Source organism: Ammospiza caudacuta, chromosome 1 (genome assembly GCF_027887145.1).
Source record: "Ammospiza caudacuta isolate bAmmCau1 chromosome 1, bAmmCau1.pri, whole genome shotgun sequence".
Taxonomy (NCBI): Eukaryota; Metazoa; Chordata; class Aves; order Passeriformes; family Passerellidae; genus Ammospiza; species Ammospiza caudacuta.
This window is the reverse complement of record NC_080593.1, coordinates 49,978,337-49,998,444: the sequence shown is the minus strand read 5'-3', so window position 1 is coordinate 49,998,444 and position 20,108 is coordinate 49,978,337. Positions and strand designations below refer to the sequence as shown.

Genomic DNA, 20,108 nt, shown 5'->3' with positions numbered 1-20,108 from the left:
GAGAGTCAGACAAACCTTTCTCCCATCAGTGCCTAGGAACTGATGGGACCCTGCCTCATCAGCAGTCCTTCCTCTAAGTTCCTCTGAAACAGATCTTATTACACAATAAAATGCATACTAGTAATGATAAAAATGTGAAATGCCCTAAAAAAAAAAAAATCAAAGGATAATTCCATTTTTATTTTCACCCTCTACCATTTCTGCCTTGCAAGACAACTACAAGGATGAAAACATCTGTTAGCGTCTTTGGCTAGCCTGAACTCAGTCAGATTTGCTGGGAAAGTTTTCTCATGTTACAATATCTTCACAGAGCTATTTTTAAAAACTCCCTCTAAAAAACTAGTTCAGTGTGTATTTCAATGCTCTTCACAAAAACCAGTTACAGTAATATGTAGGTAGGAGTGCCTCAAAGTACTGAGATAATATTTGCCAGTTTGCAAAAACTCAAAACCAAACAAAAAACCAAACCCCCCAAACCCTGAGCTACCTCTCCAAATCCAACAGTCTTGCAGAGATGGATCCTGGAAGGCAGATCCTATGCAACAACTAAGACAGCCAAAGAGACTCCTAAAAGCTCCTAGAAGGGGTGGTTCTGTTTCTCGTTCCTCTCAGCCTTGTGCTACCACCTGGTCTGGATGGCTAAAGGTTCACTGGCAGCTTCAAAAGCTAAATAACAGTATTAGTCACTTTTATGAAATCAGTTTTATGGAGTTTGTTCACCTACAGTCATCAATAATGGAGTATCACAAGGTGCTAACAAAAGAAGAGATAAAAAATATGTGGACAAGGTTAGTGGGCAAAGGAAACATGATTAGTTCCTCCTGGTGATGGTTAGATCAGAACAGCTGTATCATACAACTACAGCTGGACAGCTGAGCTATTTTCATTCCAAACGCAGATCATATCTGGAGATAGCTTCTAGAACAAAACCCCAACCTGTTAACTCTGACCAATTTTAAAGCACTTCCCTTGCTCCTTTAAACAGAAATGTGCAACATAGCATTAGTTGTGACTTCTGGACAGAACAAAAGAAAAAGCCTACATGGCCCTAAGAACCTTTATTTCTGGTGACAATGTTCAAAGCTCATAACTTGCTATAAACAAACAGCCATAAATAAAGCCTACTATATGTAGCCTAAGGAAATGTAATGTGGAAATAGGCAATACAGATTCTACTATCCTGTACAAACGCTCCTCATTTTATTAAACTAGTCTTGACATCTTCAGTGCTCAAAACCAGCTCCAATTCTTTCAAGAAGCATCTGTTTTGAAATTATTCAGGATTCTACTTTCTTACTCTTTTCATTTCTATGAGATACATTTGCTTCCAATAAGCTACTGATTCTTCCCAACATGCACAGTTAATAAATACATCACACAAAATATTAAGTAAGCAGCAAACTTATTAAGGACTTGTTAAGTGCTCCCAAGCAATAAATTAGAACTACAATCACCAAGCAGCAGGCTGGGACTGTCACTTTATTATATGAGAAGCATTATTTGCACACACCTGAAACAGACAATCGCTATGAGAAGCTTGATGCTCAACTGTTTTGCAGTCCCATTATGTGTTTGTAACAGAGTGAATTAAGAAAAATCAAGTGCTAAAACTTAGGTGGGACACTTGATAAGCTATTTTAACAGGTAAGTCTTCTTCATAAATGATTCTTTAATAGAATTACATTTTACTACAGAATTTAAAGGCACTTAAAATTATGTAGCAAGCCTAGATTTTGATAGAGGAGATTTTTTTGGTTTTCTGCTTTTTTTTTTTTTCTGCTTTGTTTTTCTACTTAAGTGGTCAAGCATCTTCGGCTCTCCCACTGCTGTTCTGCTAAGTCAAAAAAATTGACTTCACATGTAAAACTATTGAATCAAGCGGCACTAGATTAATTTCAAATGCATGTATTTAACTAGTTAAAATCAGCATGTAACAATTACAAAACTGCTCTGTAATTAACAGAGCTTCTTTTAAAAAAGAGGGGTAATGTCAGATTTCTGTTCAGGTTTCTGTTGCTGATACAGACCAAACATTCACAAAATTGACAGATACAGCAATAACACATAAGACATCAAGATTAGACAGGAGTTAATGGAAACAGCATAGTAATTTGTTAATGAACAGACAAATGTATTAAACATCAATACTTTTACATAAAAGACACTTTATTAGATATTTAATAGAATTAGAGGACAGACTAAATAATTTCTTACCATCCATCTTGTCAGAAGTATCCTCTTTGTTGAAAAAGCAGGCAAAGAAACATGGAAAACTTAGTGTGTTAGAATAAAGGTGTTCACAGCAGAGTCATAAAACATTAATTGAGGAAAATACATTAATATTAAATACAGCAGACATGTTTATCTAATTAATGCATGTATAAGCTACCTTAAGCAAAGTTGGTTTTGCAACTTTGCGCAAGGTACAAAATTACAAAACAGAGTACAAGTACCCTGCACAGTGACATTGATTCTGTATTTCCCAAATTTGAGAAAACCCTTACCCTAAAACATTTATAAATGGTTTCATTCTTGGTACAGTTACTGAAGCATCAGTACATATGTACATCATTACTGAACCACTTATTTATATTTCTTATTAAATTTGCTTCTGAGCATGAAGTCCCACCTGGGGTAAGAGACAGGAGGGATAAAACCAGCACAATTAAGACAGAGGACAAATGAGAGAAAGTTTCACTCTGTTTTAAAAGCATTAAATATTTACCAGTTCAGCTGGAAGGTAGGGCATAAATATTCTGACAGTAACAATCAAAATTAAAATATTTAGCACAAGACATATATAATTACAGCTCAGGCCTCCTCAACAAGGACATTAATACTTAAGGATGTCAAAGATAGTCAACATTTAAAATAACTAGAGAGTATCCTCCTGCTTCTAGCATAGTCTTTTAATAAATCATAAATAAGCAAGAGTTCTTGTATTAATAATGAAAAGGGAAGAGATGGGTGAACACATTTATGGATTACTATGCTTATAAGCTTCTGGCCTTCTGAGGCTTTAAATTTGGTAGCTGTGTAAGCAAAAGGTGGATGTTTCTCTGCAAGCCAGGCTGAAAATAAATTCAAGCTCTGGGACACAATGTCATTTATTTTGGTATTGACTGCAACACCTAAAGGGAGTGGAAAGCATTACCGAAATAAAGTAACAGTGCCTGGGCCTTTTCAGACCATGGCCAGTATTGGCTTGATAGTTCTGTCATTTAACTTTCCATATTTGGGCTACTATAAATAAATCCCTTAAAATGGACAGAAGAAAGAACTTTACAAATAAGCCCATTATCTGAAACATGGCACTTGCTTGGATTTGCACTCCATTGATTTAAAGGTTACCTTTTGAAAACTAAGAGTAAACAATATTTTGAAGCTAATCCACAACAAGCAGTCACACTGTCTACATGGCATGTATCCTTGAAATTACCTTACCACAGTCAAAAAACTGTCAGGAGATTGAGCCAAGATCAGTCACGCAGTACCGCTTTTATGTGACTGCAAACAAACCTTGGTCTCCTTGACTACCACTGCCCTTTCACTGCCTGCACTAGGATTTGACTTTCACTGTACTTTGCCAGTATTACGTTATTTTGCCATTTCAAATGACATTGCACTGTTCTCCACAAGTGACTGCATCTGCTAGCAAGGTAAAGCTTTCCAGCAACTCAAATCCTTCACATGAATAGGACCTGGATTTATTGCTTATTATTCCCCTCCCCCAATTCTCACACATCCAATCAATAAATTACAAAGAGAATAAGCTATTTCTGTTACTTTCCTGCTAAATCCACCACTGTTTACTTCACTGGAAACCTATGTGCCCTTCTCAACCCTTGCTTACAAAATTCCTAGCATGAATCAGATATTGCTTTAAAAGCTGTAAAAGCAAACCAATAGTCCTATCAAGAGATAATTTTCTGTGAAAGTCTTAAAACAATATAGTCCCTTCATTTGAGCAGCATAAAGAAGACATTAACAGAGCAGGATCTCTGTTTTCCATTTGACTTTTCTCTCTGTCACCATGCTCTGCACCACTTTTACTTTGAATGCCAGCTTTGTCTTAGGTTCAAAATATGTTTTATTGCACATCAAACCACACCAGGCAATACTCTGATCTTGGAAAACGATCATCACACATATTTCAGGCTTTTAGGCACTAAGTGAGGAGGAACTCACAGTTCCAGAATTATAAAATGGCTTGAGTTGGAAGGGACCTAAAGACCACCAAGTTCCAATCCCTTTACTGTGGACAGGAACACCTTCCACTGGAGCGGTTGCTCCAAGCCTAGTTTTGAACACTGTCAGGGATGGGGCAACCATCATTTCCCTGAGGAACCACCGGTGTATCCTGTCCACCAAGCAGCCTCATGTCGGTGTCCACCTGCAATCCAGCAGGTTCTGCTGCCCCCTCTGTGGGCACCAGAGGGAGCCCACATCCAAAACTGCTATTCCAAGTACCAAGTATTCCTTTTAGTAGTTCAGGACTGCTCTTTAAATTAACACTAAAATCAATGCCGTTCACAGACTTATACCAGGCCCTGATGACAAAAAGAATCAACTAATTTTAGGCAGCTTTTAACTTAAGTTCTGATCTTAAAAAGCACAATTAAAACCTTTGCAAACCACAGCCTACATGTATGCTAACACCTGCCCAAACACAATGCAGGTCAGAAGAACTATACAGTTTCTTTGCCTCTTGTGATCACCTATGGCCATACTAACATGTTTCTCCTTGGTAGTCTACCTGGCACAGAAGCTGAGAAGAAAAAAACAGTTTTGGGAACACTGAACCTTTCTTTCCCTACTGTTATCCCTACAGCACCGATAAGCTAAAAATCTAGAGCAAAAATACATTCATAGTCGTTTACCATCGCCACTTAGTGGATGTTCTAGCACCTACACCACCACCACTACAATTATCAAATACCTTTCTGCACCGTTACCACTTGCAGCACTTCCTATGTCTAACAGCAAATATCAGTGGAGGCTGTCAGCTAGGTAAAGCATACACATAGTTCCATCAATGCCCTTAGGAAGACATTACACGCTCAACGTAGTAAGTTATTGTGTAAAACACTTCCCTATTTCATGAAGAAGCCACCTCTGACTGCCAGGGTATTTCATTAGCACTCTTGCAGAATATCTGAACAGCTGAGAAATATGGAAAATCAAGAGCTCTCACACTCATTTTACAAACAAAAAAAGGCATGATCACCATGTGCTGTTAAGTACAGATACCACTCCTTCCAACACTTAACATTAATTCTAGATTAAGACATTCAGAGATCATAGTATGGACACACTCTTTGCACTGGCATTCTTCCAGCACAAGAAAAATAAAGCACGTAGGAAAGTTTGCGACTTACTTCAGAACACCTGCTCTTTTGCCACACTCCAGTGCTACTAACAACAACGACTGCTTTTCAAGCACAGGAGTATTGCACTGTAACTTTTTGATCAAGAAAATCCCAAAGACCTCTGAGAGCAGCAGAGCAGAGGTGCTCCCCTTACCTAGGGAGGCGTAGGAGCCCGGGGGCAGCCCGGCTGCTGAGAGGCGCCCAGCTCCAGCTGCCTGCCCAGCAGCATGGCGGGCCTTGGCACCCGCCGCAGCGTTCACGTCGATGTCACTGCGGGACCTCTGCAGGGTGCCCGGGCTGGGGACGCCCTTGCTGCTGCCTGGAACTACCAGAAAAGGAGAAGAAAAAAAAATGAGTTGATATTGAATAAAATAAATGATATTTAAGAGGGTAACATCATCTACTACTGCACCATGCTTGTAAAAAAGCACAAAAACAATGTAAAAAAGGTTAAACTAGTATTAAACCAAGAATTACTGAGATTAAAAAGCAAACCAGATCTGGTCTTGCTATGAATTGCATATAGAAAGAGTTTGTGTGTCAGTAGTATTTATCTTCATTCAGCATGAAATTTTAGCATTATTTAATGCAAACTGTCTCTTCCCACCCCAGCACAAATGACATAATTCTGAACCTTCGTGTGATTTATTATGTTACTGAATGATTCACATATGTAAGAAAATTCACATCCTTCCTTGAGATACTGAAGGATGAACAATATTCCCACACTTCAGCTAAGGTGAGCTGAATGCGTATTCTGAAATGTTTGAGAGTCTAATCTTTAGTATTTTCATATTCACTTCCTATTATTTACTGAATTTTAACTATTTACTTAATTTTAACCACTGTTTTAGGTCTTCTAAACTTGACTCCCCTTATCAGTTTCAGTATCCATTCTTCATTACAGTCCATTTGTAAAAAGCTCCTTAATGATTTACTCTCAAAGAGTTACTACGACATTATGGGAAAAGACATTGAAGTTATTAAATCCCAAAAACTAAACACATAATTAAACTCTTTGAATTACAAATATGCCATTTGGCTGCTGTTCTTTATATATGTATTTACAAAGAGCAAGAGCTACATGGGAACAGATCAAAGAGACAGTGAGTCTTTAATTTCTAATTGCCATAAGCCTAACCATGAACAGACCAAAGAATAATATTTTGTTTCTTTGAGAATGACTGTTCCATGACAAAACTCCAGGACAGAGGATCAATTAATTCAAAATTCATAAAGAGTTGTGTCTTATAATTGAAACAACTGAAACTACATAAAATGAGAAATACCATTATTTATCTTGGAAACAGGGTAAATGCTGATAGTCAATTTTTAAGCTACATTATAGAACTTTTAATTCAAACAACATGAAGAACTATGCACTACACAATATTACCACCACCTTACCTCTGCCTGCAAGACTTGCTGGGCTGGCTGCAGACCATTTAGATGACAGAGGCCGACTGAAAAAAGTCAATAAATCCAGTAAGTCTCATGTATCAGATGCAAAAGTAAAAAATAAAAGAGAGGAAAAAAAAATTTCTGTTCTTTTCTCCCCCTTCAACCTTCTCAGCATATTTTTAGATAAATACTCTAAACAGAAAATGATAAGAAAACCAGAATTATCTTTTCCCTTACATTTTATAAAACTACATCCTTATCACAAAGCACTAATCCTTCAGCTACTGACAGGCACATTTGCTAACAAAGTTCAGGCATTCTAGACTAGGTCACAGAAAAATTTAAGGTGGTCAGTACAAGGTTTTAAACACAGGGCTGATCTTACACATCAGCCATCAAACAAGAACAGTGGGAGCTACCCAAAAACCTTTATTTATGAAAGACTATGTGAAGTGGTGTCTGCAGTAACAAGAAAAACAGGTGTCCAACTCATAAGACTCCCCCAGTCCCAGATGTCCCAAGAATCAAGTTATAAATTAAAAAAGGAAATGCTAATGCCTCCAAGCAGCTAGATTCCATTTCCCCTGTTGGAATGTAGAGGCTCCCATATCTTAAAAAAGGAGAAAAATCTCATGTCTTTTCTTCTATGTTTTGTCTTCATTTCATTCCCACTGCAAAAATGAGTAGTTACTGAAGCACAATCTTCCAGTCTAATCAAGGTTAATTGTGAGCCCATCCTTTGGCCTGTTTGGTACAGTAAAATGCAGCTGGAGACACCAGGGAAATGAAAAGGACTGGTAGAAGAAAAGGTAATAGCATATTCATTGGTTAATATTCATTGGTTAAATATCTGATGGGGAAAGTTTGTATTTGATGAAATAGCTGAGTATTTCATCAACAGTCAAATTTCAAGCTGAGTCAGTGTCTCAGCTTTAGTAAAAATAATCCCTTTAATTTTAAACCTAAAAGCAGAAAGAAAAGAGATGCCTCATTCTGTGGATTTATCCCAGTTATTAGCTCAGCAGTAATATAAAGGTCAGCACCATAACCTAAATCCTCACAGAAGAATATGTGTTTGCAGCTTGCTCTGAATAAACCTGCTTTTCTGACATGACTAACTAATGTTTTGAAGGTACTTTGCCTCAAGTAAGGTAAGGAGGCTGAAGTAGAGCTCCTGACCTTACAACTTGCTCCAAACAGAAATCCCAGACAACTGCCACAATCTATTGCAATTGACATTTTATGTAAACAGTTTCATATAGGTACACAGAAGTCACTACATTTCTCTCTCATTCTTCTATCTTCTCTTAAACAATTCTGGATTAATGATCTCTAGGAGACGTAAGTTCAGAAGGTCAAAAATCACAGAGGCTCTGACTTCTAGGAAATCATACCCGTATTTCCTAATTTAGCCTATACAAGGGGAATTCAGCATTCACTATACTAAAAGCCAGAAATAAAATTTTGGGTAACAAACATCCATCTGAATGCAAAGTTTGTAATAAATCAATTAAAATTTCATTAAATTCCAATATAATCACCTCTACTGTTCATTTCTTATTTTACCCCTAACTTCCTGTACTGTAGCACTTACACATCTTGCAACATGGGAAACAATATTTGAAGATTTACGATTATTTTAAGATTCTAATTTCCCTGTAATTTAGTTTTTAACAGTATATTACCAGTAACTCATTAACAGCACTTTTATTTTCAGATGGGGAACAGAGATTAATTTAAACAAAAATATTTAATCTCTGAATAAACATTTGTGGAAAATGAAGTGCTGGCAATTGCTCGCATCACAGACAACTATTTTAAATGATTTTTTTATAATTACAAGAATCACAGGAATAATAAGGTAAATCTCTGATATTTAAGGCATTAGCCAATAAAAAAGGCGAATTCCAATATGTGAGAAGCAGTCTTTGCCTTCAAGTAACAAGTGAGCAGACAAGCTCTCAGGCTTTGATAATGAAGATCTGAAATATTAAAAGGTTAAAATACTTTGAGGAAGCTTTCTAGCATTTAAAGGCAAAAATCACCACATACTACTTCTACTGCTACTTCACATTTCTGCTAAAAAGCCTGTAGATTTCTTTTACTATTGGTACCTAAGAAAACTTCAATTTTTTCAGCTCAAGATTACCTATGCATTTTAATACATCACTGCACCACAGACCCACCCTGTAGTAAGTGGCAGAGCTATGAAATACTGCTAATACATATTCAATACTGTGAAGATAGGAAAAAAAAGCCCAAACCAATCTCCAACAAATCTCATTGCTGATGTTCCGTTTTCATGCTTGCCAGGGAAAAAAGATGATAAAGGAATTACACCATTATAGCTTTCCTAGACCTATTCAGCACATCAGAATGCTGGACATCAATATGAACTGGAAGATATTTTGGTGTTTAAAGCAGCTGTTAAGGAATGAATGTATGAATACAGCATCCTAATATCCAGTTAAAGACTGTCTGTACTTTGCACCTTGCTGGGGTAATGCTGTCACTTAGCAAAACACGGGAGAAGAAATTTTTATTAAAAAAATTAGAAGTCACAAAATAAAACTGCAGCTTTTCTGTACTCAACAGGAATCTGGATAATTTGCTTTTGAGAAACTGCATTTGTTTCTTGGCTCAGAAGTGACCCTTACTTGAGGCTCTCCTGTGAGCTGGAGGATGACCTGTCTGACTGAGGGAGAGATGCTATACTGCCAGAATTCTTCAAGTAAGTCTGAAGGCTTCTTTGATAGGGTGGCTCCAGAGAATTGTACAGAGTCTCAGCTTCACTAGGAAAGTGATTTCTAAGACCCAGATAAGCCCTGCAAAAAAAGAATAACCACATGTAAATGCTCAGTATTTTCTTTAAAGGGTGGAGTCAGGAAGTAAAGATTACAAAATGAACCATGGATGGGAGTGAAAGGAACTGAGAGTATGAGCAATGCTCATCAAGTCAGCTGCATGGACTGAATTAATCTTTTCAAAATAACTGAAGTCTATCATCTGAATGTCTCACATTCACTCACCAGTTGTGTGGGGAAGCAAAAGGAATTGTTTTCTAGCCTTCTCAAAGTGCTGCAGTTGTTTAAAGACTTAATTAACGGGAGCAGAATGATTATGCAGCAATATCAACCTTTCCAATTCTTCTTTCAGTGGAATCATCAATGCTGCACAACTGCATTGACTGACTTGGCTTTGAGAATGTCTTTTGCCAAAGAAACTGGGTAGCAATTCAGGACAGAAACATGTGTTTTCAAACAAACTTGTTTTTATCTTCTTCAGCCATGGATAGCAGCTCACCTTGGATTAGAGCCTTCTATCACTCATTTAGCACACGCAATTTTTCAGAGCAAAATGAATCAAAACTCACTTTCTTGCCTCCACTCTTGCTTCTGCATCAGCATCATGAATACCCTTCTTGATTGTTTCAACCAAGACAGCTGCATGCCTAGAAGAAAGACATTCTTCATGCTATTTTGCTACTCCAAATTCTAAGAAGTAGCTTTACACTTCAATTAACATTTCACCAAGTAAAAAACGGCTGCAATACTAGTTCTTTCCAAAATATGCAGTAAACAAACACTTAAGCACACTGATGACATAACTGTACCTTCTGTAAAGGTTTAGGTCAGCTTACTCCTTCAATCTAAAAGGATTTTAATCTACTTCTGACATACACCCACCTATCACACTTAAAAAGTTATTTAAAAATACCTTTTATAAGACATCTGCCTTCCTGAAATGGAAAAGCTATTTCCACTGTTATATTAATAGTAGGAAAAGGGGAAAAATTAAGACCATAAGTTTTCTTACAGCTTGGAAAGCTTTTGGCATATGAGTTATAAACCTAAATACAAGTTCAATGAACAGCAAAGTACCCATCAGAACACAAACTTGTGAAGACAAAAGTTTTAATTCAAGGTAAGTTTTGGGTGGGAAGTTTGTTATTTGGGGGTTGGGGGAGAGGTGGTGGGTTTTATGGGTTTTTTTAGACACTTTGGCATAAATGATTTCTCCATTACTCTCCTTGTCAGGAGCACCCTGGGGAAGCAGCAATGTGACTGGAATGAGCTGGATGAATTCTTCAGAGTCAGTTCTGGATGCCCTTTATTCTCTTTGCTCCTATCCTGTGTTTAAAGTGACCAACCTGCAGAACTGATGCATGCACAGTTTTCCCATCTATCTGGAGAAGCCACAACATGCCCTTACTCATTAGCACAAAAAGTCCTCCAGCCTAAGCCCACTTGCCCTCTTTCACAGCAAACACACAGATTTCCCCCTGCCAGGAGAAAAGACAGCTGCTTACCTGTATATGCATTGCTCACAGGCAGGATGGCAGAGGCAGAGGGTAAGGAGAGGAGGCCACAGGAAGCCAAGGCTGGAACATACAGCTCTCCTTCCCCCTGGCACCTGAATGAGCCACATGACCTGCTGTGCTAGAAAGGCTGTCTATGCCAGAAAGGCTGGCCAACACTGAACAACATAATCCAATTAAAGGATTCAACGACAATATTTCTGTCTTAAATTACATTAGCAGTTTATTTTAGGGGAAAAAGTATACTGGCCCATACCTTTCCAGTGAATGTGTTTGCCACTCTTGTAATAACAGGTCTAAAAATTCAAAGGAGCGCCTAGAAACACAGAACCAAAGTCATAATTAAATACTCATTTCTCTAATGTGCTCGTGGAAGAAACACCAACTTTACTCTTTCCCCCTGAAGGAAATAAATAAAATAAAATAAAATACCTTTATCTGTCAAATAAGGGCATTGGTCACCTTACTGGAAAGTTAAAATATTCTCTATATTAAGCAAACATGCACGCTAACTAATTTTAAACTTCAAAATAACAGACATGGTTCAATTAACAATGTGCTGTTCAAGTCATGTTATTACACATACCCCATGTTAACTGTATTAGTCCCAAAATAACAGACATAAATTAATGAAGTTGAAAAAATTGTACAGAGTATAAAATCCTAACATAAAAAATAACAACATTAAAACCTCATAAAATATTAGTAATTATTAATATAAAATTTTAATTTAAACATTAATAATAATTATAATTAGTATATTTTATATTATTAAAAATAATATGTTATATTAATATATAATTATATATTGTACATTATATAATACCTAAATTTAATTTAAATCTATTGATAATAATTTTAGAATATTAATAATAACATAAAAGTATCAAAGAAACAATACAGGATTTCTATGGCAGTATACTTCTGTCCAAAACACTATTCCCAACCTTCCAACTGTCACTACTAAGTAGGTAGCATAAAGGAAAACATGAGACAATTAGCAGAGGGCTCTGCATATAGAAAGCACTGCAAAAGATTTTCTGGCACTGTGCTAATGAAGATATCTAAATGTATTCATTATTAATTTGGGAATCTTGACAATTAGCCAACTGCCATTATCAAAAGGCATACTTTCAAAAACTATGTCTGAAGCTAGATCCTGAGGAAAAATCAAACTGACACAGATTAAGGAGGTGTAGATAATTTTCAAACATAAAGTGTACCTGACAGACTGAAACAATCTCTTTTTCTGGTTATTCAGCATTTTTTACTTGTTCTGGAGGGACAAATTTGGTTTTATTCTGCCCAAATCCTTTGGGCATCTGCAAGGCATGGCAAGAAACCCTGCAATGCTTGTCACTATTACAAATGATGTAGTGTTTTGCTGTCCTTCCAAAAGAATGAGAGCAGTATGGAGACAACGCCTTCAGTGATGCTCACTAGATTGTGAACTGCAGCACCAAAGCCACCTACAGTCTGATGTTCCTCAGTAAAGGCACAGCATGTGGAGGCACTGAAGCCCTGTGAACTGTTCAGCAGTCAAACCAGAAACTGTGGCAGGTCAGTACAAGCTGGGTTGAGGTAACACTTGCTCTGGATGCAAAAGCAGCTTAGACTCAAAGAAAGTAATTCAGATGCTCAAGTTGTTCCTTGCATACACACAGTGACATTGCTTTCAGGACTAGTGTCAGTCCTGAAACAGCATTAACTGCTTTTGTGTGATTTGGTGCAGAAAATGACACTGTCAAAAAAAAAAATCATTTTTTAAGAGCCAACCCACGTGTTCAAGCATCATGTTCTCAGAGAAAGCAACATGCTGGAGATGTAGCTGAGATGCTGAACACCACAACACATGGATGCTCTGTGTCCTAAGGTAGCTGCCACTGTCTCAAGGCTGAAATTAAATTTTGCAGTTTGCAGTTTACTGGCTGACAGTTTTGTGTGTTCAGCATTTATGGTCACAAGTCTTCTAATTTGTTAATTTTCAACATATGATAATCATATTTTAAAAAGTAACAGCTTTGGTAATTTTCATTTATAATGTACTCACCTTCTAACTGCAACTGATTTTGAGGTACAGTTGCTTGTTATTAAAGGTATGAGTCGTGGCACATGAGTATGCTGCCAAAAAAAAGACACAGCAGTTAATGAGAAAAGCATTCCTGAATCCTGAATTTGTACTGTACTTATTAATTCAAACAGAATTAACACCATAATAAAAACTGCAATCATTTAAACTGCTTACCAAAACTAAATCATAGAATACTGTTAAATGAAAGACTGCTGTTAGCATGTCAATTGAAAGAAAGCTATTTTCTTCCAAAAGGTCAAGCAAAAACCACTTCCAGTGCCATCAACAATAACATCATGATATGCAATACTTTGCTGTCAAAAGTAATATAAGAAGTTCAAATGTAGCTGTCTCCTCAGAGGAGTTGAAAGCTGATGCTATTTTAGTTTTGCCACAGGGAAAAAAAAGTAACAGACATAGCTGTCTTAAAAGTTAGGGTTATAGAGCAAAAAGTGAATCAATGAATATGAAAATATAGGCATTCTTACAAGGATCAGTATGATGAGTACCACAAGGATCAAATGTCCTTTAATGCAAAATATGTCAATAAAGTAATAAAAGCATTGACATATAAGCAAACCTATATCGATAATCTATATGGAAACACCTGATGGGAGAAGAAAACTATTAAACTATGCATAAGATAAACTATATTCAATCCAAATGCATTACAGAATTCAGAATTAAAGCTGTCTTACTTCAGCTTTTCTTAACTAGTTGCAGACACAAAGCATTACCATTTTAATTTCAAGTAAGAGTAATGTAGTTCAACAAATCTATTCTCAGTTAATTTCTTTAGTCCTTTCTTGATTAAATACCTACAGTAAACAGTCCCCAATACAGTGTGAAAGAGTAGGCTAATTTAAAAAAATCCAAGATCTTCAGAAGTACAGTACTGAAGAATTTAAACTCTCTCATGTATCACAGCTGCAGTATATAAACACACAAATCACAAAAAAAATCAGAGATAATCATCAGCTCACAGAGTACTGCCAATTTTAGGATTAGGAAGAAATTAATCAAAAATTCTGGAAGAGCCTAGCAGTTATATTTGTTTGTCCTGATATACTTTAAACACAGTTTTAGGCGGTTTGTTTGTGTTTTGTATAGATTGAAAAGAGGCATATGACTTCCAGAAAGGGACAATGAGCAAATCAGGAGTAAAAATAATTTTCTACAGATGGAGAAACCTGTAAATTCAAGTTACTTGGAGCTATCAATGTTGTAATTTCTAGAAAGTATTTTGCAAAGGAATCAAAGCCTCAGGCTTGCTTTAATTCTGTTTTTAACATGTCATACTTCATCTTCTGCTCCTTTGAGGATGTAATGATACATGCTTCCTTGCAAACCACCTTGAAGATCAGTTGACAAACCTGAATCCCACCTCCTTCTGAGACAGATTTCTGCCATCATGCCATCCTCTCCATGATTCCCTTCCCCCCCCCACCGTTATTTTAATTGCCTTCCTGATGTATAAGAGTCAAGAAAGAGAAATCAGACTGCACTGTAAGAACTTCCTGGAGAAGAAATACGAAATCCAATGAAGGCACAAAGATGAGATGAAGCTCCTCAAGATCACTGGTATAATACAGCCTCCCTGTCTCAATGCACTCACTCTAGAGCAATTACAAAGGAAAGCACCAGGATCTCAACTGGCTGTCACTGGGTGCTGCTGGGAATTTTTGAGTAAAACACTGACTCCAAAAACTGCAGTAGCTTGGGTTCTAGATACTCAATTGATCAAAGACCCCCTGACCAATACTCATTTAGTCCAAAGGACAGAAGCCCAAACAGGCATGGGGGCTGCACTTCTTTTTGATATTTAATTCTCAAATATGAATTTTCTGCTAAAAAACCTCACACATGCCATTTATTGGTTGGGTATTTGAACACCGTGGATAGGATTTTCTTGTTTTTATGCTTCAAATCCATTATGTTAAATCACAGCTAAGAACAGAAATTTAAACAAAATCAGGGCAACTATAGCTGATGTGTAAGCTTGTCTTCAAATGACCTAAACCAATAAAGCCAATTTAATGCAATTGGTGAATGTTTATCATTTCTTACATGCCTGAGCTTGTCTTACACTACTGCTAATGGTATTCTCTTACAACTTTAATTATCCTGTGTAAGGTGTATTCCTTCCCTCTCAAGTCTGTGCCATCTCACAGTGGAGTGTAAGAGTCTGGGGAAAAAATACCAAGGGATTTTGTCTTAGCCCAAGTGCTGATGCAAAGGTCATGCATGCAGAAGTCTCAGAGCACATTCTCAGAGACACAGAGAGACAAAGCAATATACATTCTGAACCATTCTGAAGATGGCAACAAAAGGCAAAAGTCATGAAACCTCTTAGGTTTTCCAACAACTTACAAAATTAAAATTACCACTGATGAGATCACAGTAAATTGCACTAAGTGCTTGGCATTAAGAACACCACAACTTCTAATGTAGAAACTACAGGCAATCTCCCACGTTATGTGAAACACAAAAGTAGCAGTCCAAGTCCCAAATTCTGCCTGAGACACCAGTCAGTAGGTGCTCAAAGAACATTCAGTAGAAAACAGCTAGGATAGAGCACTCCTCTGTCCCATAGGCTATAGCTTCAGGAACTCAGCTTAGAAAGTTCTTGAATTTAAAAATTCAAGTCTCTATTGGACTTTTCTTTGATGAACTCGTGCTTTCTGAACTGATCCAGGTATGTGGAGCCTCTTCAACATTTTATCATTAACTCCATGGTTTCAAATTGTTTTGGGGGGGAGCGTATATGTAGAAAGAAATAACTTGCGTTGTTGTTTGCACTATTTAAATTCTCACTAGTTTCTTAGCTACTAGCATAATTTGTATTTTCCAAGAAGGCAGTTAAAAGCAGTTACTCTTTGAAACACACTTGGTCTTTTTTCAATTAACACATTACAAAAAAAATCCCAGAAACATGAAAACAGCAGCTGTTCACACCTATTCTTCCATCTTTATGATGACAATGCTGCCAATTGGTTTCAACGATATGTAGTATTTGTCCACCCATGAGAAACATTACTCCTCTGGTAAAGAATTATTTAAAAACCTGTATTTCAGTGCAGTTGTTATCTCTGCCAACAGCCACGACCTGAAAACTCCTAGCAGGCGAGGTGAGAACACCTACCCGAATGATGAACCTGATGGCTGCACACCCAGAGGTTGCCATCACTTTGGCGCTGTTGGGAACCAGGTTAAAAAGAGTAGGCACAATTGCTTCAGCGCCATGGTCAAACTTGTTTCCCAGAACAGTTGAAAGGTGGCTGTTTAGAGGAAACATAAATTAATTTCTTAGTCTTAAAAAACATTAATAACTTTGCTTCATAATGAAAAAACAAGTACTACAACTGGAAAGCCTAAATTTTCACGTCTACATAAAGTATCACTGTATTTCTGCTTTTTAACAGACTTTGAGATGTATAAATCTAGAATTTTAAATAAATTATTGAGGTTTTTTTCCTTTTGAATGTAGGCAAAACTACTGAACTCACCACAATCAGCCAACCATAAGATTTCACACCCTTGCCTCTTAAAGGTTAGGTTTTCAGTTTTAACAAATATTAAAACACATGCCACACACAGAAATTTAACTGTCCACTGGTGACAACAAATGCTTCTTTTGTGCAGTAAGACTATATAAAAAAGGATTTGTAGCCAGCAGCAAATGACACATCAAATATATCCATGTTTTAGGGATCAAGGAAAATTCCAGGTTGTTAGGCCTGCAGGAGAATATTTGCAGAGTACTTTTAGACTGCTCCTGACTTCATGTTAGGAAGGGTTATTACAATTTTCTCAAAGTCTCAATTTCCTTGGAAAGGGCAGCTGTATGTTTCAGCATTTCCTCTCAGTCTGTTCAAACAGGAGACCAGAATAGCAAGGGTGAACTCCATGGTGATCCTGTTTCAGATGGCCACTGAAAATCAGTGGTTACACCAATGTCTTTCCAGAGGATAAAAAAAGTCATGGAAAACACAGAAATGGGAAACACTACTCTGGTTTTCCCCTTGCCCTTGAATTTAAAGGAGTCCATGAGATGCTAATGGTGAAGATTTTATTTCAGTTTAGCCACAGCTTCTAAAATTATCATGATCACCTGTCTCTTGCCCAGAGAGACAACCCTGGAAGTGTTCAAGGTTAGGCTGGGTGGGGCTTTGAACAACCTGGTCCTGTGCAAGGTGTCCCTGCACTGCCAACAGGATTGGAACTAGATGACCTTTAAGGTCCCTTCCAAGCCAAATCCATCCATGATTCCCTGAAAGGTATTACCTCAGCAAAATGCTCTGTGTTCAAACCACTACAGTGCTATTCACATTGTCTTTACAAGCAGTGCCAGTGAAGTGCTGCGCCAATCACCCAAGCATAAGCGATCCTGAGATAAGTCCCCAGTATCATTCACAGCAGTTGGCATTAACCTGCACTAATGATGGCTTGGCAATTGGTGGTAACTGGTTATTCACATACAATTGGTTACAGGATTATCAGCTACATGCATCCCCTCAGAGAACAAATTCCTTTAAGCATTTCTTTTCCTCTGTGGCTTCAGATCCTGACTTGACTCTATCAGTCACAGAGCACAGCAGCCCAACAAGAGAACCTCACCTGGGACACTGATAAAGCACTCTAAGCCAACCCCACAGTGGCATCTAGCAAGGTGCCCAAAGGCACAGGACTGTACTTACGCTACAGTGATGCAGGCTTCTCTCACCACCTGGGATCTGAGATCCTTGGCTGACAGCTTGAAAGCACCATCCAAGAGCCGCAAATGCTGGAAAAACCCATCGTACTGTGCAGCTCCAGCAACGAGCAAGGAACGAACCTTCTTCAGCTAAAAAATCAACACAGTAGGGTAAGGACACTGCCAATGTGCATTTCAAAACAAAAGAAAAACGAACAGCTTCACTATGCAAAAATACATGTTGGCATGTCTTTAAAGCAAAATCTTCAAAATACATGGCAATAATTGAAAAGAACTGTGAAAAATTTATATTAAGCTCTAGAGTTAAAAAAAAATAATCGCAGAATCCAGAATACAAATACACAAACACATAATTCCATTTACATACCTGTTTATAAGCATTAAGATGCCATAAACATGATTAAAAAATATAAATGGTACATACACACAGAAATTTTAGCCCTGTAAGTGGAACTTTTCACAGTTGCACACAAGAGATATTAATGCTAGCAGTTAACCTGTAGAATATGCAACTTTACATAAATGCCAAACTTCAACATCTGTGATGGCTTCTAGAAAAGCTTCCACTTAAATGTCAGCAAAAATGCGTTTTAGACTTTAAAAAAACACTCAAACTTACTTGGTACAGAAAATTTAAGACGTAAAAATTAAAATAAAAAATTCTTTTATTACATGGAGTGCAATGACCTTAGGAAAAAAAAAAACATTTTAAAATACTGTCTGTCTGTGCTTTATGAAATACACCCACCCAAGCCTGAAATCAGATAAAAAGCTTACTGCATTAGTTCGCTGATCCCAATCATGTTTGTCATCTGAGAGAATTTCCCTGATTTTGTTCAACGTTTCTTCAAGTTCTCGACTAGAATAAATCTGAAGTATTAAAAATAAAAATTTAAAAAAAATCAGCAAGTTTTTATTGTTAATATCCTAGGTAATGTGATGAAGAAAAATACCTTGAGAAGACTGAAAATACAATTCTAATCCCACAAATCTTACTCCCAAAGTTCCAGAGATCTGTGTAAGAGTTATAAACAGGCATTTTAAGACCAAACTGTAAGGATATCACTGAATAATAAATATTCATGAAAAAAAGGCTGAAGAAGCAACATTTTCCTTTCAGCATATTCCTTTCCTTTTAGCTGATCACAAAGATTTCACCTTTCACCTTTATGATGAGCTAATCATAGTCACAATTTCATTAACTCCACTTTAAAAAATAAATAATTCAATAGGAGCAGAGGTTTTAGACAATCTGCTGCAATACTATGGAAACTCAGTTTCATTTTCATACTCTTATAATGAAACTCAACCAACATCTTAATTCATTGCAACTCTTTTGGAGCTGGGACTCTCTGGGGAACCAACTGGGCTGTAAGAACACCAAAATTAAAATTTGTCTGAAAAATTAAATTAAAAGGCTTCCATAGCTTCTCTATGTATTGCTACTTTAAGACTAGAATTTATTAACTTATACAGTCAGTAAATAAATATAAGGAGCCACCTCTAGTCAGAATTCTCACTATACAGTAAGACCACCAATACTGAAGCCTAAACAATCTAATCATGCAACAGTCACTATTTGTTTTTAAATGAATTAATGTTTTTATTGAACTGTACCTGTATAAGAACAGATTTTTAGAGAAGAAAGGAATAAAAAACCTACTAGTGAAAAAATAGTATTTTTAAATTAACCGATTTCCCTTCTGTTTTCCTGCACATAACTCAAAGGATGTTTTTTTCTGTTTCCACTGCATACATAAAATTTAAAGTTCTTTTTCCCTTCAGACTGAGAACAAGTTTAAGAGAATATGAAGCAAATTACTAAGCAGAAATTTAATCCGGCCATGGTTTTGTTTTCTTTAAAAAAACCCAAAAAACCAAACTATCTTCAGCTAAACATTTCCAGTTTTTTTTGATCAACAGTTTTTTTATGTAATCACATCAGTCAAAACTCACTGGCTCATACACAAGCACCTGAGACACCTTCAAGGCATAGGGCTGGCAGACGTGGGTCAGGACTTCAAGGAAACTCACACCTCTCTACAGTGAAAGCTGGACACCAGCATGGTAACTTATTTAGCACCTAAACAGCAGGGCCTGATGCTGCCTCGTTATTTCAGACACACGTTTTTTATGTGCAAGAGCACACAGAGGAAATGAGGGCCAGTGGTTAGGACACCTTGTTTTGCATGAATTGGTTAAGAGCTGTGTCTAGCATGTATATATGCATCTTTG

The 20,108-nt window shown here is 37.0% G+C and overlaps 1 protein-coding gene across 17 annotated transcripts in view; it reads right to left on the bottom strand.

The window, feature by feature from the left end:
• CLASP2 (cytoplasmic linker associated protein 2) overlaps positions 1 to 20,108 on the bottom strand; it is a 145,959-nt gene that overhangs the window by 47,445 nt on the left and 78,406 nt on the right. For 15 of the 17 annotated variants that reach the window (XM_058800510.1, XM_058800515.1, XM_058800522.1 and 12 more), the window contains 10 exons: positions 18,651 to 18,743; positions 17,857 to 18,002; positions 16,302 to 16,437; positions 13,139 to 13,209; positions 11,345 to 11,404; positions 10,144 to 10,221; positions 9,428 to 9,595; positions 6,777 to 6,832; positions 5,524 to 5,694; positions 2,215 to 2,238 (listed from right to left, as the gene is read on the bottom strand). In XM_058800510.1, coding sequence (XP_058656493.1) covers positions 2,215 to 2,238; positions 5,524 to 5,694; positions 6,777 to 6,832; positions 9,428 to 9,595; positions 10,144 to 10,221; positions 11,345 to 11,404; positions 13,139 to 13,209; positions 16,302 to 16,437; positions 17,857 to 18,002; positions 18,651 to 18,743 — 1,003 coding nt within the window. The remainder of the gene's footprint in view (positions 1 to 2,214; positions 2,239 to 5,523; positions 5,695 to 6,776; positions 6,833 to 9,427; positions 9,596 to 10,143; positions 10,222 to 11,344; positions 11,405 to 13,138; positions 13,210 to 16,301; positions 16,438 to 17,856; positions 18,003 to 18,650; positions 18,744 to 20,108) is intronic. The other 2 variants (XM_058800532.1, XM_058800544.1) reach the window with 1 other exon arrangement.